The following is a 22,244-nucleotide window of genomic DNA, read 5'->3' as shown; positions in this document are numbered from 1 at the left end:
TAATCTCCTCTCCACTTGAGATGATGATGCAGCACAAAGTCAGACAAGGATGGGCGTGTAGGAGAAGTCAGATTACAGGAAGAGGGAGGGATGTGGGATGCATCGTCGAATCACCCCTCAAAGTTTCATACTTCCCTTTTTTCTTTTATTGCGCTTTCTCCCCCATACCCTAATTCCTGATTTGCCTCGCGCACTCTTCTTTCCAGGAGCCGGCAGTCCCTCAAAGTGCGAGAACACAAAGTCCTGGGTCCGTACGTGGACGGCCTCTCTCAGCTGGCTGTGACCTGCTTCGAGGTGTGTCCGACCCTCGGATAAATGCGCCTCCATTCAACACCGTGCCTCCACTTTCACACGCGCTCGGCAATGACTTACACCGTCACTAAATGTCGCGAGGTATCTTGTTTAATATTCGGCGCCGACCCGAGCGGGAAAAACACGGAGACGGCAGCAGACACACACACACACACGCACACACAGTCCTGGCGTGTTGCGCTGACGTGTCAGCTCTTGGCAGGGCTTCTCTTAATTAAGTTTGCGCGTCTCCGCCCTTGTTCTGTGGCGGGGGCCGGTGCGTTTCCCAGACCCTTATGCGGCCGCCCGCTGTGAGCCAGTTAAATCTCATGGCAACCTGCCATCACGTACATACCGCCGGCCTTTGTCGCCCGCATGCAAGCTGAGCCTCACGCCACGTCCTTACGCAGAACGCGCTTTAATCCCAAAGGTGTTCCGACACAAAACGCTCACGTGTGACCGCGACCCCTCCGTCCCTTCTCCCGACTGATGTCTGTAAAACTGCCCCCTGCTTCGCCAGGACATCGAAGTTCTAATGTCGGAGGGGAACAAATCCCGGACGGTCGCCGCCACCAACATGAACGAGGAGAGCAGCCGCTCGCACGCCGTGTTCAGCATCATCGTCACGCAGACACTGTACGATCTGCAGTCCGGGGTCAGTGTCTCCGCCCGCATCCGCCCACGTTAAATGAGCGCCTTTGTCACGCGGTGATCCCTAAACGCGTGTGGATCTGTGCTCGCCCCCTCAACCAGAACTCCGGGGAGAAGGTGAGCAAGATGAGCCTGGTGGACCTGGCGGGGAGCGAGCGCGTCTCCAAGACGGGAGCGGCCGGGGAGCGGCTCAAAGAGGGCAGCAACATCAACAGGTGGGTTGTTATCCCAGTTATGACACCGTCGCCCAATCGCAGCTACTTGGGCCGATCGCGATCGTCTTGGCACAGTCGTTCGGCTCGGGGATTTTATGTTGTTTTTTTTTTATTCGACATGTGAAGGGAATTTCAGGCCAATGTGAGAGCGGTGTGTTTCGTTCAGTTTGGAACCAGAACGCGAGGAATTTGTTGTGGTGAGAATTGGTGCACTGCCTTCTGGTGCAGACAATTAGCACAAAATAAAGCTGAACAGTCTGGAAAAGAAGTTAATAAATCCAAATTTTATCTTGCAATGTTCAATGTCAGTATATGGCTATAAAAGGTCCGTATGTATGATTACACTCATACTGCTGTGTGTTTACTATGAAAAAATGAATCCACTGAATTAACTTTTATCGCAATCATTTGTATGACAATTAATCGTCGGCTAAAATGTAATGATCCTGACCGTGCCGCCGGCTGTTTTACAAGATGCTCTTACCTTGTCCCTGAATGTGTGCTGCTGGTTCCGGCTCTGGTTCTGCGCAGGTCTTTAACCACGCTGGGCTGTGTGATCTCGGCCCTGGCCGACCAGTCCGCGGGGAAAGGGAAGGCCAAGTTCGTGCCTTACAGAGACTCGGTGCTCACCTGGCTGCTCAAGGTTTGGCCACAATGACCAGAAAACACTGCAATCACAACATGTCTTTGTTTCCGTAATGTCTATAATGGGACATCGAATGCGTTGTCGACCTAGGACAACCTGGGCGGTAACAGCAAGACGGCCATGATCGCCACGGTGAGTCCGGCGGCCGACAACTACGAGGAGACGCTGTCCACGCTGCGCTACGCCGACAGGGCCAAGCGCATCGTCAACCACGCGGTGGTGAACGAGGACCCCAACGCTCGCATCATCCGGGAGCTGCGGGAGGAGGTGGAGAAGCTCAAAGTCCAGCTCTCGGCGGCGGAGGTGATCCCCCCCAGGGGTTCTGATCTCGGAGGGAGGCGCGTGCGCGCGCCGGTTTAGCTGGATTCTGACCCACGTTCCGGCATTTCTCTGTTTCCCCCGCCAGTCCATGAAGGCCCCCGAGCTGAAGGAGAAGCTGCAGGAGTCTGAGAAACTCATCGAGGAAATGACGGTCACCTGGGAGGAAAAGCTGAGGAAGACGGAGGAGATTGCAACGGTACGTCTCGCGCTCGAGGAAAAACAAAAGACTGCGGACATCCTATTTGATTTATTAGACATATCAAAAATATGTATACTGTATAACAGGTGCATACACTGCGACAAATACATATTCATCGTTTGATGTCCAATTTTTTCTTTGGTTAAACATGGGGATTTTCTGCCTGCGCAGGAGCGTCAGAAGCAGCTGGAGAGCATGGGCATCTCTCTGGAAACATCTGGGATCAAAGTGGGCGAGGACAAGTGCTTCCTGGTCAATCTGAACGCCGACCCCGCCCTCAACGAGCTGCTGGTCTACTACCTGAAGGTAGGAAGCGGGTCAACCTTCAGCCATAATTGAAACGACTACGATGATTATTTAAATAAGGCCACTTTAAAAAAAAAAGAAAGAAAAAAAGAGCCGTGCTGTCAGCAGGCTGGGCGTACGACACGGGGTATTTGTACTGTTAGTTAATCTGCAAGTGGAGCTCAAATTGGCAGCCTGCAAAGCCGCTCTTTATTAACCATCAAGAACCGTCTGCAATAACCATGTCCTATTTGGACGACCTGTGGGATGACAAGAGCACAGCATTGCTGTTCTACGTGACCGCCACCGGTCCGCCTCTTTGGAGAAACCATCTCACCGCGTTCTGATCAATAAGGAACCAACCATCACTACTTCTCCAAGAGGGGCAGGGAGCATCACCACGGGTGGGAGAAATAAACAAAGGAACAACATGTACTTGACAAAACATAAACATAGAAACATTGTCATAGAGACCATTTCTATACCCCCCCCCCATCTCTCTATCTTTCTGTGAGATTAAATGTATTATTTATTTTTTAATTTATTATTTTATTATTCATTAAGCCCAGAGCCGTGTTCCACAGGGAATCTTTAATTACAAAGCAGACAGTAATCACATGAGGGAATAAAAGTGTATTTATTGCCCCGTGCCCATGGGATGCTGGGACCCGCAGCCCCATTCACACACTCCCAGCCTGTTCTTTGACTCAATATTTCACTCATTCAATTTCTTGGACAGGAGAGCATCCCAAAAACATCTTTTTGGACCCAGGCAGTCCAGTAATTTGTGTCATGCAGACTTGTTTTTCAGAAGGCATTTTAATAGGGCCCAGGGCTCAGGCCCAGCTCGTCCTTTTGGGACAGTGACCAGTAATTAGACGGAGAATTCCTTCCTCGTCCCTCTAGCGTCTGCTTTAGGCCAAAAAACAAAGACAGAGAAAAATACAAACATTCATTTGTACTGGCTGCACTCAGGCCTACTTCCTAGGTAGATCTAAAGAGCACCACACTGTATTCCAATCAGCCCCAGGCACCATGTTAATAATGTCATCTGTTTGTGTAATGCTTTTGCGTCCATTTCCGTGTTTTTTGTTTTTTAAAGACCCTTCAAACGAATTGCCCGCTTAGGAAATAAATAAAGCCTCAACTGAACTTCTATACCGGGACCACTCAACTGGCCCGCGGGCCAAATGTGGCCCCCGTGTTATTACAGACCGACCCTTTGAATAAACTTGGAGGTTAGCCCTGCACTGTTGTTGCATTAATTTTAGAAATATCCGTCGGGCTTGAAGAACCAAAGACCATGACTATGAAAGACTATAAATATTATCCAGCAGTGTATCAGTTCATGTCAAGCTTTTTTTTTTTTCTAAATTTATGAAGACAATTTGAAGAATATGGTGGTTTTGCATTTTCTTTTCCTTAATCAACGACATGATGGCTGCTTTTTTCGGATTTGGCAGGCCCCAACCGGTAACAGGTTGAAAATCTGGCCCCCGACATTGAATATGGTTCCGTAGGCCCCTTCTGTACAGTCTTGGAGACAGTATTGAGCGTTTACATGGCGCTTGGATCAGTACCGCAGCATCCCTTGCATCACTCCAGTCTGACGGAGGAAGATTCTGAACCGCAGCAAGGCTGAAGTGGAACGACCAGTTTGTCAGTCAGACATTTCCGGGCGAGGCATTTCCCAGACGGCAGCCTCTCTCTCTCTCTCTGTCTCTCTCTGCGTGGCGAGGAACACAACAGGCCTTTGTCTTGTGTTCTGCCCGACGGCCCGGCATATTGGTGGAGAATGACTGTGGAATGACGGGGCGATTCAGGAGCTCCGGGGACGGACGGACGTCCTCTGGAAGCCGGGATGTTTGTCTAACAACACAACGCCCACTCTAATGAGAGAAACAGCGGCTTCCTCACAGCACATCATGTCCCTGCTCGAGCATTGGGTTCCTTCATGCAGCATTTCGACCGATTTCTTTGCCCCCTCTATTATTAAAAAATAAATCAATGATCGCCAGTAGTGCTAAGGCAGATAAGTCGTAATGGCGATGTCATTGCGGTGGTGTTTAATGCGTCCTCCACCTGTGTGCAGGAGTACACGCGTGTGGGCGCCGACACGTCTCAGGACATTCAGCTTTCCGGCATCGGGATACAGCTGGAGCACTGTGTGCTGGAGATCTGCCCCGATGGTGACATCACCCTCACGCCTGTGGAAAACGCCAGGTAAGCTCCCACACACCGATAGACACACACAGACACACTCACACACTTCATGGATGACCGCTCTTTGGTTTTCTTATGACCTCATGCAACATTCCAAGCCTCCTCACTGTGATGTGATGCCTTTAGAGACTGTGGTGAGCTACAGTATTATCACAGTATTATTATTATTAAGCCCGGTGGTGACATCTGTATAAAAAGTTGTTGTGAAAATGATTATTCTCATAATAATTGGAATTGTATGTATTTTTTTCTACAGAACTTGTGTGAATGGAACAATGATTGATTCCTTGGTCCACCTGTGGCACGGAGATCGCATCTTATGGGGCAACAACCACTTCTTCAGGTACAGGATGAGCGGGGGTTGGTGTTGGGGGGTGAACGCGGGTGGGCGCCATCCACCCACCTTTGATAAATAAATCAATCCGAAAGATATTAAAGGGGTATGAATTTCCCATTATCATAGCGGCCAAACATTTTGGCCAACTGAGCTGGAGGTCAAAACCTAATCACACGACTATCCGTGTAGTTACGGTAGTTTACTGTCGATACCACTCGTTCTCTGATACAGTAGACAGACAGATAGATAGGCAGACAGACAGACAGACAGACAGACAGACACATTGATTGAGTTGGGTGACGTGTGTTTCAGGATCAACCTCCCTCAGCGGAAGCGGCGGGACCGCTTGAAGGAGCTAGAGCGAGCGTCTCCCAGGGAGAGCTTCGTGGAGGCGGACGTGGAGACGGCCAGCGAGGCCTCCTCCGAGCAGGACTACAGCTACGAGTTTGCCCAGATGGAGGTCATCATGAAGACTCTGGGGAACAACGGTACGACCAAGACCAGCGCCCTCCTGTAATCTCTCAATCCCCCCCATCCCCTTCATACTTTGAGGTGAGGTCTGTGAATGTTTAGGCACAAGCGCCTGACGGTTTCTGGGGCTCTTGAGCTCTGCAGTCGGGGAAGTACCTGAAACAAAGCAATGTTTTGATCACCGTGGCAACCCAAATCCAGCCTTAACCACTCTATTCATCTGTATGGGTCCAAACACATTTGTTTTTCCTTAGTTTTCCTTATTGACAGACAGGGTGCCGCTGTCTTGTGACGCCAGTGTGTGTTCCCCTCAGCTGACTCTTGGAGGAAAAGTACCATATTTTTACAATTATTCATACAAATAAGGTTTAGGTTATAAAATACCTCCTTCAAGTTCTCCTTTAAGTGATTATTTGTATCGAACTATAACCTGCAGCGCTGATCCAGCTGTATTAGAAGGCGAAAGGAATGTTGTTACTTAACACACTGTCAAACTTTTCTAAGTAGGATTGTGGCACAATATGGAACAATTTATTATCACGATAATCACAGGGAATTTCGTAGGATAATGCTACAAATGGTAATGTCTTCTCATGTGGTGGAATTTCCATGTCATAGAATACTGATGTCCATGACATTGTACATTGAGGTTATGTAAATAATGATTTCCAACCACTTTTTTTAGGCGATATATATCCCCATCCTCATTTAGATTAAAAATATATATATCGTTGATCACACTACAGCGATCGTTTTTGACTCCGCGATAACAGACCCGATGCAGAACGTGGTCCAGGTCCTGGAGAAGCAGTATCTGGAGGAGAAGCGCACGGCCCTGGAGGAGCAGAGGATGATGTACGAACGGGAGCTGGAGTCGCTACGGCAACAGCTGTCGCCCGAAAAGCCGTCGCAGCAGCAGCAGCAGCAACACCACCGCAGCAGCAGCGACCGCCTGGCCTTCCCAGCGCACACGCCCCACGGCAAGCTGCGGCTGTGGACGGAGGAGAGGTGAAACACACACACACACACACACACACACACACACACACACACACGGTCAAAAAATGATAAATGAATGCTTTGTTTGTGTTTTAGGCTTATGTCTGTGTGTGTGTCTGTGTCTGTGTCTGTGTCTGTGGGTCTGTGCATGTGTGTGTGTGTGTGTGTTTATCTCAGGGACGAGTTGTTCCGGCAGAGCCTCTCGCGGCTTCGGGAGCAGGTGGTGAAAGCCAACACCCTGGTGCGAGAGGCCAACTTTTTGGCCGAGGAGATGATCAAACTCACCGATTACCAGGTCACCCTGCAGATCCCCGCCGCCAACCTCAGCGCCAACCGCAAGGTCAGACCTCCGAATGGCCGGATAACCACACAGACGCGGTCGCGGGAATCTAAAAATACAGCTGTTTTTTCTATTTATCTATTTTTATATTTTTAGCCTCTGTCTGAAAAGGAACACCTATGATTGTTCGGGGGACCTACACTTATGCCCCCGTCACTGCAGGCGAACAAACGTACCAGGAATGTCCGCAAAAAAAACACCTATTTTCTATGCCAGGGCTACAATTTTGTCCTTTGCGTCGTAATTGTTTACCAAGAAGTCATTGAAAAACAGGTTTCCAAACCTCTTTGAATGTGTCCCGTTTTTGAGTGAATGAGCTGCAGCACACACAAGCTCTGAAGCCAGTGGGTTGAATTCTATTTCTAGATACCAAAATGTTCCTTTAAATCCAGTGCCATGACCATAAGCATCCAGATGGTGCTTGCAAAAAAAAAAAACAAAAAAGAAGCAAACCAGATTCTTCTGGATTAAAAGTTGGATTTTGTGAAGTGTCCTCGCTCCCATATCTATGCCGTTGCATTGTACAGTACCTGGTTGTCAATGAAATAGTCCTACGAGAGACAGAGGAAGCTTTGATGGTTGATCTGGTACCATGACCAGTGGAAAGTGAAGCAATGATTAATGATGATAAAAAAAAAGCAGGGCTAATCTTGAAGAGACTCCGGAAGTGTTGTCCAGTGTCTGATAATGAACGTATGACAATTTATATAAAGATGAAACAGAATGTAGACTTGTAGTCAGATGCAGACGCCTTATCAGTGGAAGACTGCACTCTGAGCTGATAATGAAATGTCTCTTTAGATGAGAGCTTAACAGCAATTCATGCTCAGTCTGACTTTTGACAGTTCATATTCCTCTTTTGGGTTTCTAGAGGGAAACCTTCCACAGTGGAACATTAACATGAACTGAACGCATTTTCCGATTTAACAAAGAAGGCAGCTGAGCACTTCACGCCGTCTAACCTCCGTCGTCGTCGCCCCATGTTGCAGCGGGGGGCCATCGTGAGCGAGCCGGCCATCCAGGTGCGGAGGAAAGGGAAGGCAACCCAGGTGTGGACCATCGAGAAGCTGGAGAACAAGCTGGTGGACATGAGGGACCACTACCGAGACTGGAAGGAGGGCACGGAGGAGATGGTGAGAGACGGAGGAGGGCGGGGGAGGAAGGGAAGGGGAGGGCGTAATGAGGTTGAAGGTGGGGTTCTGTACGTTTTAGACAGTTGGGCAGGAAGAGAATAACAATAATATGTTGCCATTTTGTGCGTGAGAACACGGTTTCCTTTTTCCCTCTGTCAGTGTAACAAGCCGAACAGCAAGCACAGCGATCCGTTCTACGAGGCGCAGGAGAACCACAACCTGATCGGGGTGGCCAACATTTTCCTAGAGTGTCTTTTCCATGATGTCAAACTGCAGTACGCGGTGCCCATCATCAGCCAACAGGGGGAGGTAGGAGCTCGCTGACCACCGCCCCTATGCCCCGTGTTTCGTGTTGTGATTCCTTTAATTCCTCGGGTCATTGAAACGTGTCGGAGGTGGATGAGAAAAACATTGTTCCGGCTTAATATTCCGAGGGGTCTCACCGGCTCATCTGGCAGCGGTAGCCTGTGAAAAAATGAAACTAGTTAAACAAAGGCGGGTGTCCGCTCATATGGAAGTGCGGGGGCATTGCTTCGGCTCAGAGCGTGGTCTTCTGTTTCATAAACAGCGCCATCTGTTGTTTTACTTCACAAGTTCATCTTTGGTTTTTTTTGACTGCGCGTGTGTCAGGCCTCAGATCAGGCTTGGGTGTCCGTAGACGGATCCCGAGCCCATGGGCCGTGGGGCCTTAGAGCCTCGCCCCTCTGTACTTGTCCTAAAGGAACAAGGACAATTTGTGCAAGAAAATAAAAAAAAGTTTAAATTTGAACCTGTTGCTGGTATCCTATAACTGTTTTAGACCTCACCATAATGAAGTGAACAATGCTACAGCCGACTCTTTCTACTCTGGTTATCGTGCGCATTACTCATGCTGTTCCTTGCCGAATTTGTTTGCAAATGCAAAATGGACTGGTTGATATAAGAAAAGGTTTGCATTGGATTTAATGCCCAGTTTTTCAAAGAAAAAATGTGATCTTGTCTTAAAAACGCAGTTGTTGTTGCAATTGTTTGGAAACTTGCAAAATAGGTCAAAGCGACGTCTCGATCACGATGGGTTAAAAGTCCCTGTAAAGTGAATTCAGTGATTTGTTTCAACACATTATACATGTTAGAAAGTAAAAACACTGTGAACGATGTAGTACTGAATTGTGGAGTTGGACCCTCAAACTGTTTCTCACCAATTTTGTGGTCTGGATTTTTTGGGCAGGGCTAAATCTTGACCCGATGACATAGAGCAGTCATACTTGGCATGGCCCCGCCCCCAACACCATACAAACACCAGGTCGCAATCGGAGCATCGATGGTGAAATAAAGTAATAGGCTTGAGGGATATGGTCTTCATTGTAAAAACACTCTGTATTGGTTTTCTTTGGAGAAACGGTGAAACCTTAATGCCTGCATCGTGGACAACGGATGCTTTATGTCATTCCAACTAGGAAGTTACGTGTGGGCGTTCACATAGCGCGCACGCAGAAAAGATCCCCATCGCCACGTGAACGGTGATGGCCGGCGAGCAAGCGTGAGTGAAGAAATATATATGTAGATCTAAAAAAAAATTATTTTACTTTTATTTATTTTACTTTTATTTACAAATGTTTTCACTTATTTTGGGATTCTCAGCGTGAGAAATACGAGGTGGGGCGTGTGAGCGTGTGAACTGGTTGATATGCGTGAGACTTGGCAGCTCCGTATAACATTCTTTATAGTATAATTTTAGTAATGCCAAGTAATAACCTGGAGCCGCAACGTAACTACCGGACCATCCACGCCAGGCGCACCACCACGTCCAAATCCTCCACCTGCTTCCTTGTGCACATACGTCCACAAACATCATTGTGTGCGCAAGTGAATGAGAATATATCGCATTTGGTGACATAATATATTCAATATTATCGAATAGCTAGCTAAGCTGACAGCCCGGAGTTTGGGAATAAACACCTGGAGTAAAAGGCAGGTGTCTTCAGGGAGACCGTGAATGAGTCCCGCAGCCAGACAGCGACGCTTTAAGGTGAGAAACCAGACACACAGGACTGGGTTCAGCACAACATTTAAACATGGAACTTGCTCTAATGCAAACGTTTAACACGATTAACGGGACTGGGCGTGGTTTCAGCGTCTTCAGCGCCCCTAGCGTCTCAGAGCAGAGGGAACTGCCTTTTTTTTTTTCACGATTTTAAAACCAATAAATCAGATTTGGCTGAGTGGATAATAACATTTTTCTGTGGTATGACAAACTCAGAGCACATATTTATTTTTGCTTTGCAGGGACTTTAAGGAATGTTCCACTTTTTGTTTTATGGCACAATAGAGCGCAGCAGAGTAATCCAGTCGTCATGGAAACACATGTAAACATATCAGGGAAATTCCCCACATAGCCCGGTGTCTGCGGCCACTGGGGGACCTCATCTGATCATGTGATGTCTTTTTGACATCACAGGGACATCACACGTCCCGGCACAACATAATAGTAAGATATTTATCATTATTACTATTATGGCAAAGGTTTGGCGTGGGGCTCCTCCCACAGGTGTGTGGATTCACATGGGCGCAGCAGACAGACGCTGACTGGAATTCACTATGAGTGGAATCACCGCGGAGCAGCGGAACCCATCTCACATTAAGGACATTCAGTTCATCTGGAGCTTCCTCTAAATCGAACCACATGGAACGGACGCATGACACCCTGGACGACGTTGAATAAACTGCGGCTGGGGAGGAAACTGTGTGACGTGATGATCACAGTGGACGACGTGGAGTTCCACGCTCACAAGGTCGTCCTGAGTGGCTGCAGCGGGTACTTCAGGTGGGACGCTCGGAAGAACTCAATCCTCCTTGACCAGTTAGTTCATCACACGAACAAGTTAGTTTGACTGTCCGTGTTGAAATGTCAGGTATCTTTACATCTTGGCTCCAACACCTCAACTCAGATGCAATTTTCAATCGATTGTATGACGCTAGAATGAGGTGACGTAGATTACTGCTCCTTACGGCTCCTCTTTATATGCACTTCTGTTTGTGTCTGATTATGTGATGTATGCGTTATTAGGTTATTAGGAGTGTGTGTTTACATTCAATCTTTTTATTTATGTACTTTCTTTTCAAAAAGAAAGGGGCCGTGTGAGACATTATAGTTCATAGTCATAGTAAAACGGTTGTCTTGGAAATGTCTTCCCATAAAGTTTACTTGGTAAAGTTCCCCGTCAGTCTGATAAAGCTCGTACTCCGTCCACAGGGCTCTATTCACCAGCGGCTGGGCCCAACCTGAAAAGAGGATCTACGGCGTCCCCGACATTTCTGCAGACATTATGCGTCTCCTCATGGAGTACATTTACACCTGTTCCGTCACAGTGACGATCGGGAACGTGAAGGAGCTCCTGGTTGCGGCGGACTACCTCTCCATGCTGGATCTCCTACAAGTATGCTGTGACTTCCTCCAGAGCCAGCTCTGCCCGGAGAACTGCGTCGGCGTCTGGAGGTTCGCCGACATGTACTCGTGCGCCGCACTGAGACGCAAAGCCTACTTCTACGTGCTGCACCACTTCGAGGAGACGGTTCACGTCTCCAAGGAGTTTCTGGAGCTGCCGCTGCGACAGCTGGCCGCCGTCATTGGAGAGGACAAGCTGAACGTCAAGCAGGAGAGCTTTGTGTTTGAGGCCGTCCTGCGCTGGATCAACCACTGCCCCCAGGAGCGCAGGGACAACATCGCCCTGCTCCTGCGCAAGGTTCGTCTGGCTCTGATGACTGAAGGCTACTTCGTGGACACTGTGAAAAACAACACACTGGTAAAGAACAGCACAGAGTGCAACCTCTTCATCACCGATGCTCAGAAGACCATGGATGACCGCAACTTGAATGGGTGCTCCGGCTCAGGGCTCGGTAGCATCCTGACCCGCCCCCGCCTGCCCTGTGCCATCCTACTGGCCATCGGAAGCAGCAGTGACACTGACCACACCAATAGCATTGAGGCGTACGACGCCCGAGCGGACTGCTGGGTTAACGTGGGCAACAAGGAGGAGACCCCGAGGGCCGGTCACGGCTCCGTTTTTCTCAACGGCTGTGTGTACTGCCTCGGCGGCTTCAACGGTATCGATTATTTAAATAGCGTGCAAAAGTTCAACCTGGTCACCCGCACCTGGCACGAGGTGGCGCCCATGTACATGCGGCGCTGTTACGTCAGCGTCGCCGTGCTGGACGGCCACATCTACGCCATGGGAGGCTTCGACAGGTCCCTGAGGCAGATCACCGCGGAGCGCTATGAGCCAGAGACCAACCAGTGGACTCTGATCGCGCCCATGCACGAGGAGAGGAGCAGCGCCAGCGCCACCACGCTGCACGGCAGGGTCTACATCTGCGGCGGTTTCACCGGGGACGAACACTTGATGAGCGCAGAGTATTTCAACCCGGCAACCGACCAGTGGACGCTGATCGCCCCCATGACAAACAGGCGTAGCAGGGTGGGGGTCATCGCCTATGGAGGCAGTATTTACGCGGTGGGAGGCTTTGACGGCATTAACCGCCTGTGCAGCGCCGAAGCGTACGACCCGGTGGACAACGCCTGGCATGCGGTGTCCCCCATGCCCAACCCCCGCAGCAATTTTGGCCTGGAGGTGGTGGACGACCGCCTCTTCATAGTGGGAGGATTCAACGGCTTGAACGCCTTCAAGGTGGAGTGCTACGATTTGAAGATGGACGAGTGGTCCAGCGCTCAGGACATGGGGACCGCCCGCAGCTCGCTGAGCTGCTGCGTGGCGTACGACCTCCCCAACGTCGAAGAATACGCTGCTCCACGGGACGCCCTGCCGCTCCCCGAGAGCGCCATGGGGGATGAATTCTCCTGAAACCCTTCAGCCCTCACCTCAGGGCTCCCAGGGCTCTCCACCTACCCACCAAACTCAAATAAATGCGTTCTTTGACCAAAAAACAAGTTGTAGGCTCTGTTTGGGTGCAGAAAAGGAGACTTAAGATTCAGATTTGGGCGATGCTCCAGACACGAGACAACATAAGTTGGTTTACGCTCCATGATCACCAACAGTACACAACAGTACTCAAACTTACGACTCAAAAAATTTAAACAGTGTTTTCTTACATGTATGTCATGGAAGATTTTTGTCTGTTTCATCCTGGTAAAAATGTCAAGCAGTATGTGACCTATATGCCAAAATAATGACACCATATTAAAAAGGTAGAGTGCAATTTAAAACAGTAACAGAGTATTCACTGAAAAGCAGTGCAAATATAAAAAGTATAAAACGCGAATGTTAAAGTTTTTAGCCTGGAATTAAAAATAGTAAGCATTGGGGCAAGTCTGAGATCTTATGGACGTTTGTTCCAACAATGTGTAGCATAAAAACCAAACTTTAAGGACTCATCACATTTAAAAAAAAATGTATTTAGAAGTTTTTTATCTTTGAGCGTTTCACTTTTAGCCCGTTTTTAAATATAAAAAGCTGTTAAGACTTAGAATCCCTCACGTCACTGTTTGAAACTATAGATGACTCAATCCATCCCATATCTTCTGTGCATCACAGGTGGCGGGCAGACTGCACATCGAGCTGATGCGAGTCAGCGGCGTGGTGCCCGAACGCCTGGCCAGTGGAGACGACTCGTCTGAAAACTCCAGCGAGAGTAGCTACTACGAGGTCATGGACGCCAACGGGGAAATCGTCCACATGGCCAAGAGGCTCACCTGCAGGGTACTCAGACACTTAAAAACATGACCCGAGAGGGATGAGCGAAATTGCACACGTTCGCCAAGACTTAAATTTCAATTGCTATCGGTATTTTTCTATTTGGTTCCATGCCATCCATGTTTACCCACGTTTCCACGGATTCCTCGCTGCTGCAGGTGCGGATCAGGGAGGCCACGGGGCTGCCCCTCAACCTGTCCAACTTCGTCTTCTGTCAGTACACCTTCTGGGAGCATGCGGAGCCCACCGTGGCCCCTCCCATGGTCAGCCCCGACACGCCTTCCTCCCGCTCGCCCGACACACAGTTCACCGTCCGCTTTGACCACTGCAAGGTGAGAACGCCGTCCTCCGACGATGAAACCTCACGCGTCGCAAACCCTCCCGACAAACCCCCGCGCTTCCTCTTCTCGCAGGAGTACGTGGTGCAAGTTAGCGATGAGTTCCTGGAGTTTATCTCGGACGGGGCGTTGGCCATCGAGGTGTGGGGTCACCGCTGCGCTGGGAACGGACACTCGCCGTGGGAGTTAGACGCACTGCAGGCCAAGAGCCGCACGCTAAGAGATAGGTGTGTTTGTGTTCTCACTCAGGTCATTAGTATATAACCGGGGTCTGCGGCCCCCTATGGGTCCTCAGAGGAATACCGGGATTGTATTTTCTTCCCCCTCTTCCAAAGGGGTCTTGCCATAAAATTAAATACTTTTGAGAACCTCTGGTATATAATACATCACATGCATACAAACACGTATATATACTGTATATACTGTATACAGTATATACGCTGCACCTCAAACTCTTCCTGTGTGTCTAAGGTGGAGCGAGGTGTCTCGCAGCATCGAGCTGTGGGTCTCCATCCAGGAGCTGAATGAGCAGGGAGAGTACTCTGCCGTGGAGCTGATTCCCGGCAAAGACATCAGCACGGGGGGCGTCTTCCAACTCCGTCAGGTCAGAGAGAAGATAAACTAGTGGATAAGAAGCTCAAACACATACGGACGCCTCCACCCAGGCCGAGCTAACAGTTCCGGGTGTTTCTCCGTAAAAGGGTCATTCCAGGAGGCTGCAGGTGTGTGTGAAGCCGGTCCAGCAGTCTGGCACTCTGCCTCTGCTGGTGGAGGCCATGCTGTCCGTCTCAATCGGCTGCGTGTCCGCCCGCTCCACCAAACTGCAGAGACCCCTGGACAGCTACCAGGTCGGTAGAGACAAGACACACACACACACACACACGCCAGCTTGACCTCCAAGTTATTGATTCTGCAAGAAAGTGGTTTTCGAACATATGGGAATCCAGTTTGTGTTAGACATTTTTTGCTACTGTACATTGCATGCTGAAGAACCGGTGAAATGTACTGAGTCTTTTTGGAGATGACGATGCAGGCTCTATGTACTTTACATACGCTCCCGAGCATGGATTAATCAACTCTCAACTTCAGAGGACCAGAATCACTGAGGAAGATCATGTGGCACAATGTTTTCTGGTTCTCCCTATTTGACTGGGTGTGTTGTCTCTTGCCAGAGAGAGGTGGAGGACGATATGGATAGTTACCAGGTATCGACTCTACTAATGCTGCTGCTGCTGCTGCCGCTGCTCGAGTTCGCTGTGAGGCATGATGGAAACCAGCTGCTCAGCATGAGTCAGGAGGCGGAGAGAGCGCTTCACTAAACATGAGCCACCACATGTGGATGATTTGTGTTCCGTTTTTGTTTTGATCGATCCCACCAAATATTATTTGCTAGTCCTTTAGTAGAGCACCACCCATGGCTGAGTTTCTTGCTCCCCTGCCCTCCCCTTCACTTCACACTCATTAATGCTGCTTGTCGCTACTGAAGTGAAGTCTGAGCAACATGACCGAATCACATGGCCACTGCATGGCTGCATGACTTGTTTTTGCAATTTTGCATGGTTGATGTTTTTGGGGTTTCAATGACGCTGAGTACTGATGCAGACTCTAAAACAGTGGTTTCCCAGTAGTTTCCCATGGCGTACCCAGGACCGAAGTACTGGAGTCTTCATGTTCTGAAGTTGTCAAAAATAACTTCATAAAATATGTTAAACAAAATCATCACATACCGATAATTTCCGGAAAAGAAACATGGATATCAATCTTTTTAAAGATTTGTTGCCATTTTCTCAGCATTTTGTCATTTAGCCATGAACCAATCAGCTGATTTCACTCATTACTTCTGCGTTGATGCAAATCCACATGTTGTCTCAAAATCCTGGAGTGGAATTTAGCTTTCTGTACCCGGATTTTCCACCTCTACATTTCTCAATGCCACAGCCCAATCAAGCACATCATACAAATCTGTTTCATGATCCTATCGGGAAACTTTTCTTACTCCCATATATAAGATCATAATGTCATTTATAAGGGAAATAAAAACACGTCTAAGCGATGTAAAGCCTCCTTAGAGCCAAAAAAGATAGAAAGTTGGGAACCACTGCTCTAGAAGCTGCTAAGTGGATTCTGTTGTCTGACTCCTATTGATCTCTGTCCAGCATTCTGGAGGGTGTGTGTGTGTGTGTGTGTGTGTGTGTGTGTGTGTGTGTGTGTGTGTGTGTGTGCGTGTGCGTGTGCGTGTGCGCGTGTGAGTGTGCGTGGTTTTTAAGGGGGATCTATTATACTCCTTTTCAACAAGTACATATAGGTCTCTGAAGTTTTTTTGCTGAAAATACCACTCGGGACACATTATTCTAGCCATTCTAACATGCCTCTATAACCCCTCCTGTTTTCGACGGGCTCTTTCAGTGTGTGCCGCTTTAAATGTAAATGAGCTGCCAGGCCCCGAGTTCCATGAGCCAATGGGGTTCGAGCATGAGTAATAGGGTTCCGTTGCGTAAACCTTCACTTATTTCACCTGAGCAGTCCACCAAAGTCATTTCTCTGAACAAATTTGAGGTGATAAATAAGCAAGCCTGTTGGTGAATCTTCATCTTATATAACATCTATAATGCCTAATTTAAAAGTTTGTGCCGGCTTTCTTAAGGCGAGGGCACCGCCGCACTGCCGGTTGCACCGCACCAGTGCAAGGAGCTTTTTTCGTTTCATTCAATAAGGAAACGGAAAATAAAAAAAATAAAATCGACAATAAAAACACATTGTTTTTATTGGTTTGGTTTGGAGAGACGCGCAGCCTACAGGAGGACAGCGGGAGAGAAGGGTAAAATACGAGAGAATCCCGGGAAAAAATGGGAGGGTTGACAGGTATGCCTCAGAAACGGCAAAAAAAATCACACGGCACAATTATCTAAATGAAATACTTACATCTCCCTCGTCTGCAGTTGGGTTTGGAGAAGTTTGTGCGTGTTGTTTGTGTGTGTTCTACGTCGCTGGAGAGGTCTTTGCGATCCAAACACAGTATTGTCCTAGAAAACAGCAATTACCAGGAGACTTGAGAAAAGCTTAAAATTGGTTTTACTTTTTGGAGCAGTGGACCGCGGCTTTTCGAAAGAGACAAATCGGGAAGGGGAAACCTGCCTTCCCTGTCGGGCGGGGCGTGGGATGGATTGCCCCCCTCCCGACCCTGACTCTAGAACGTGTGCCGTCCCTTCCTCATCGTGACCCTTTGCTCTGAACCCCGAACCAGGAGGAAGACCTTAACTGCGTGCGGGAGCGCTGGTCTGAAGCCCTGATCAAGCGCAGGGAGTACCTGGACGAGCAGATCAAGAAGATCATCAACAAACAAGGTGAGTTCTGGACGGTCGTCTTCCCCACTCGTTTACCGCCGCCTGTCGTCCTTCTTTCTTTTTCATCCCCCCTCCTTTTTTCTCTTCCCGCCCGCCTTACCCTTCCTCTGTGTCTGTAGAGAAGTCTGAGGAGGACATGGAGCGCGAGGCTCGGCTGGTGGAGCAGTGGGTCGGCCTGACGGAGGAGAGAAACGCCGTGCTGGTGCCTGCGCCCGGCAGCGGCATCCCTGGATCTCCAGCGCACTGGTGAAAACACACACACACACACACACACACACACACACACACACACACACATACACACATACATACACGCGCACACGTACATATACACACATATTTTTCTAACCCCACATTGTTCTCGCTGTAGGACCCCTCCTGCCGGAATGGAGGCTCACATCCCTGTACTCTTCCTAGACTTAAACGGTGAGCCCGAAATATTACTTTAATTGATTCAATTTCACCTCAAGAACCAGAGACACCGATGTAACTTTCTGGGGGTTTTTTTGTTTTTTGGGGGGGTTTATTTGCCAGCCGACAATCTGACGCTTAACGAACAGTTGAGCGGACCCCACGCCGCAGGGGTGAATTCCATCCTGCCCAAGGAGCACGGAAGCCAGTTTTTCTACCTGCCAATCATCAGGCACGGCGACGAGGAGGTAAGCGAGAGCCTGGGCCGCGCCGCCCCCTAGTGGCCGTGACGGAGATTCTGTATGGAAAAAACCCTGCACAGGCTGGAAGACAAAGCTGATTCTACCGTAGTCTTATTTTAATTCCTCCATGCGGCTCGGCATCGGTATGAGTCCACAAACCTATTTCTAACTGCTCAGGTGTCGGCGGTGTGCTCCTGGGACTCCTCCATCCACGACTCCATGTACCTCAACCGGATCACATCTCCCAACGAGCGCATCTACCTGATCATCAAAGCCACGGTGCAGCTCAGTCACCCGGCCTCCATGGAGCTGGTGGTTCGCAAGAGGATCGCTGTCAACATCTACAATAAGCAGGTCGGAGCTGCGGCGATGCGGCTTCTCCACCCGCGGGGCTTGCGTTTGTCACGCACGCTTCTCGTGCACCCATGTTTTATTCGCGCTTTTTGTGTTGGTGCGTGCAGAGTTTCACTCAGAGTCTCAAGAGAAGAATGTCCTTGAAGAACACGCTTTACTCCTGTGGAGTGACCTATGAGATTGTTTCCAACATACCAAAGGTACCGGTGCTGAGCCTCTGGTTCTTTGGAAATCAAAATGTACTATGTCGTCGTTGTTTCTTTTTTTGGGGGGGGACGGTATTCCCAGCGGCGTTCCCGAGTGTGTCCTCTCACCCTGGCAGGCCTCAGAGGAGCACGAGGAGAGGGAAACCTTGGCCCTCATGGCCGCCCGCGGGGAGGTCGAGGAAACGCACGACGGAGAAACCTACATAGAGAAATACACGCGAGGGGTTCTGGAAGTGGAAAACATCCTCAGCCTGGAGAAGTTGCGGCAGGTATGGAATTCTATGGCATACATTATTATTATTATTATTTTTTTTTTAATCTTGATGTTAAAGAACAATAGAGCGTTTTAATATGACTTTACTGTGATAAATGATGTGTGCACAGGCTGTGACTGTAAAAGAGGCGCTCTCTGTGAAGGGGAGACACCTTCGAAGGAGTATCAGCACTCCCAACGTGCAGCATGTAAGAACACGCTCTCTCTACAGGGAAGTCGTCATTTCACATCAAAGCATTTTTGGTATTTACCGTAAACTTGTTCTTTCTTCAGTCTTCATGTAGTAAAACAGACCTAACAAGTTGCGAGGATGAAGAGTGTAAGGTAGGTCACCACCCGTGCAGCTTTCAGTTCACGTCTTTTATAAAACATCTTCTGTTGGAATTCCACTAACTCCATTGTCATTACAATGGTTGGCCTTCAGAGTTTTCAGAGTTTCCCCATTTTGAGTCTTTCATTTATTTGTTTCTTCAAGTTTTCAACCAGATATAAAACGTAAAACTTTCACTTCTTGCGTGTGCCTGATCTACGCATTCTTGCCAGGTAAAGACGGAACCTGCCACCAACAATGGAAATAGCATATAGAGGAGCACATGCATAACACAAATACATAGAATAGCTGCTTCATAAAAAATGCATCCAATTAAATATGGGATTTTTTTAACAAAATAATTATACGGACTACCACTTTAATGCTGGATATGTATTAGTCTCAAGCGGTCATATGATGAAGCCTAAGGTGGTGAACCTGACCCAATATGAGAGTAAAAAAACAAATTATATAACTAATATTTAGGAAAAACACAGTGCAAATGTCCCTTGAACACGCAGTTCATATCTACAGCTATTTAACTGTATTCTCCCCAGGACCATTGTGACTCCAACTTGGACAGCTCCAACTGCAATCTCCAGGAAGGCTCCCTCTGTAGCACCCCCGTCAAAAACAAGGAGAACTATGGTAAATGGCATAAAAAGCACACGCATTCACAAAAATATACAGAATAAAGAATAATGACTCCTGAGGGGAGGAAAACTGGCTTTTTTCTACATCATGATTTGGTGTCACCGCTGCTTTTGCCCAGGTCTGGTACCAGAGAGTCCCACCTTTTTCAATTCCAGCCCCTTCAAAGTCCTCTCCCCGCAACCGCCCAAGTTCCTCAAATCCCTGCTGCCCGTCAAAGAGGAGAACAAGGCAAGGAAGGCCCTGGAGGCCCGGCCGCTGCTCGGCCAAGAGGTGAGGAAGAAGACACCGAGGAGGGAAGGATCCAGCTCTCAATTTGTATATTAATACTTTTCTCACACCATCACGTATCATCCTGTTTTCATGTTTTTTTGTTTTTTTTTATCCATATGAATTCCCATTCAAAAATCTTGTCCATCAACCAAAGACGCCCCTTTTGGTTGCTCGTGATAACGGCTGAAAAAAACCCAAAACGCAGCTTTTAACATGGTCCGCAGCGTTTTACTGCTTTGCTCAAATGCACTGACGTGACAAACACACTTCAGCTGAGAGGGTTTGCATTTTGTGGCTGTTCAAACCATTTCACAAAAACATTCACCCGCATCTTTGGTTTTCGTTGAGACGTCTCCCGGCATGCCACTAACCATCCGTGCATGCTCCCCCCCCGTGTGTGTGTGTGTGTGTGTGTGTGTGTGTGTGTGTGTGTGTGTGTGTGTGTGTGTGTGTGTGTGTGTGTGTGTGTGTGTGTGTGTGTGTGTGTGTGTGTGTGTGTGTGTGTGTGTGTGTGTGTGTGAGAATCGTGTGCTGTTGTTCTGACCCATCTGCAGAGCATGCGCTCATGTGTGGACAGCCCTGCACTGCTCCCCCCTCCCTGCCCCTGGCACCGGCCCAGGGCAGGCAGCGAGGGCCACTGCAAGCCTGCCACCTCCACCTCCACCTGCATTCCCACCACGAGACAGCTCAGCCACACACTGCCACACACTGCTGTAAGTGTCGTTAACGCTGCCACTCACACACTGTTAGTGCAGGGCGGGAAGTCTTGACACTGCCGTGCTCTCCAACGTCCGCAAGAATCACTGACAGACCCAACAGTTTGGGAAGTGTACTGTGTGGAGCTGCGAGTCCGAGTCGGCTCCTCCTGCTGAATGCTCCGCAAACACACTTGAGACATGAACATCATGACACCAAAAAAAAATGTGACAACATAAATTGAAACACACTCGAAACTCGCTCGGTCTCAAACGATACAGCCGCGGTACAGGCCTTGCTTCATATACTTCATAGGTTATTGACTGCATGCTGTGATGTGTTTTGTGTCCTGCTGGCGTTGGCGTGATCAGCAGGACTCTGAGGACGAGGAGGCCAACATAGACATGAACTTTAGTCTCCGAGGTCCCCAGGACTTCAGCTCCCAGCCCTACGTGCCGGAGGACTTCGCCAACTTCGAGGTCTACAACGCCGCGCTGGAGAGCCAGGAGGGGCCGCTGTCCTTGCGCGCTGAATTGAAGGCGGCCGGGCGCTGCGGGGGGGCGGGCGGCGGCGCGGAGAGGGAGGGGGCTCGCAGCCCCACGGCCAGCAGCTGCACCAGCGGCTACTTCTCCCACAGCGCCTCCAACGCCACGCTGTCGGACATGCCGTTCAGCGGCAGCGAGAGCTCCGACCTTCTCAGCTCCGCCGCGAGAGACCCCGACAGAGACCCTCACGACCCCCACCCCTGTGCCCCTGGGAGCGCCTGCGCTCAGGGCAGGAGTGCTCCTGCGGGGGGCGATAGCCAGGAGACGACCGCCTCTCCTATCGGGATTCCTGGTTGCACTGACCTGCGGCGCGCGCTCCCTTCGCCCGGCCGCTGCGTCCTCAGCGCCAGCCAGGAGTTCACTGAATTTAAAGGGGCCGATGATGGTATTGCAGAGGGTGAAATAGGGCACTTTTCAGGGGATTGGCACAAGGAGGGTTTGGACTTAACTGACCGACAGAAGGAAGAGGAGGAGTCGTCAAAAGACGCGGTCTCGTCACGTGGGTGCAACGGCGACGGAGAACGTGTCAGCGTGTCTCGCGACCGAGCTGCCGCCCCATCACCGCTCCCTGCCCGGGTCCCGGCTTCAGTCCCAGACTCAACCGCACCCCCCCTGTCGGCCCCGGCCGCTGGCATGACCCCCGCCTCCGCCGCCGCTCCAGCCCAAGCCCCGGCCCCGGCTCAGCGGGGAGGCGGAGGGGATCCTCACGTCCAGGAGCCGACCCAGGGAGACCTGCCACACGGGAGTCCCTGTCCCAGCCCAAACCCGAGCAGTGCCGAGCCCTCTGGGGACTCCAGCGGGG

The 22,244-nt window shown here is 49.6% G+C and overlaps 2 protein-coding genes across 5 annotated transcripts in view; both read left to right on the top strand.

Moving 5' to 3' along the window:
* kif13a (kinesin family member 13A) overlaps positions 1-22,244 on the top strand; it is a 42,003-nt gene that overhangs the window by 17,795 nt on the left and 1,964 nt on the right. The window contains exons 7-39 of one of the 4 annotated variants that reach the window (XM_080005309.1): positions 207-294; positions 812-946; positions 1,045-1,157; positions 1,689-1,800; positions 1,894-2,106; positions 2,210-2,320; positions 2,495-2,629; positions 4,701-4,831; positions 5,088-5,174; positions 5,481-5,656; positions 6,413-6,647; positions 6,816-6,978; positions 7,968-8,111; positions 8,271-8,420; positions 13,640-13,804; positions 13,957-14,130; positions 14,212-14,363; positions 14,608-14,740; positions 14,838-14,984; positions 15,309-15,341; positions 17,381-17,480; positions 17,600-17,726; positions 17,851-17,906; positions 18,015-18,139; positions 18,311-18,487; positions 18,595-18,687; positions 18,810-18,962; positions 19,078-19,155; positions 19,241-19,291; positions 19,835-19,925; positions 20,050-20,201; positions 20,756-20,914; positions 21,272-22,244. The exon at positions 21,272-22,244 is cut by the window's right edge and continues 150 nt beyond it. In XM_080005309.1, the coding sequence (XP_079861435.1) occupies positions 207-294; positions 812-946; positions 1,045-1,157; positions 1,689-1,800; positions 1,894-2,106; positions 2,210-2,320; positions 2,495-2,629; positions 4,701-4,831; positions 5,088-5,174; positions 5,481-5,656; positions 6,413-6,647; positions 6,816-6,978; positions 7,968-8,111; positions 8,271-8,420; positions 13,640-13,804; positions 13,957-14,130; positions 14,212-14,363; positions 14,608-14,740; positions 14,838-14,984; positions 15,309-15,341; positions 17,381-17,480; positions 17,600-17,726; positions 17,851-17,906; positions 18,015-18,139; positions 18,311-18,487; positions 18,595-18,687; positions 18,810-18,962; positions 19,078-19,155; positions 19,241-19,291; positions 19,835-19,925; positions 20,050-20,201; positions 20,756-20,914; positions 21,272-22,244 (5,132 nt within the window). Of the gene's footprint in view, positions 1-206; positions 295-811; positions 947-1,044; positions 1,158-1,688; positions 1,801-1,893; positions 2,107-2,209; positions 2,321-2,494; positions 2,630-4,700; positions 4,832-5,087; positions 5,175-5,480; positions 5,657-6,412; positions 6,648-6,815; positions 6,979-7,967; positions 8,112-8,270; positions 8,421-13,639; positions 13,805-13,956; positions 14,131-14,211; positions 14,364-14,607; positions 14,741-14,837; positions 14,985-15,308; positions 15,342-17,380; positions 17,481-17,599; positions 17,727-17,850; positions 17,907-18,014; positions 18,140-18,310; positions 18,488-18,594; positions 18,688-18,809; positions 18,963-19,077; positions 19,156-19,240; positions 19,292-19,834; positions 19,926-20,049; positions 20,202-20,755; positions 20,915-21,268 lie in introns of all 4 variants that reach the window. The other 3 variants (XM_080005307.1, XM_080005306.1, XM_080005308.1) reach the window with 3 other exon arrangements.
* Positions 10,787-12,949, top strand: LOC307234125 (kelch-like protein 10; the record flags this gene model as incomplete). The annotated part of the gene is made up of 2 exons (XM_080005723.1): positions 10,787-10,914; positions 11,344-12,949. 2 exons carry the CDS (start codon positions 10,787-10,789, stop codon positions 12,947-12,949), a joined length of 1,734 nt encoding a protein of 577 aa, XP_079861849.1.

The sequence above is a fragment of the Zeus faber genome (assembly GCF_960531495.2).
Source record: "Zeus faber genome assembly, chromosome: 8".
NCBI lineage: Eukaryota > Metazoa > Chordata > Actinopteri > Zeiformes > Zeidae > Zeus > Zeus faber.
The sequence above is the reverse complement of the archived record's forward strand: the minus strand, read 5'-3'. Positions and strand labels throughout refer to the sequence as shown.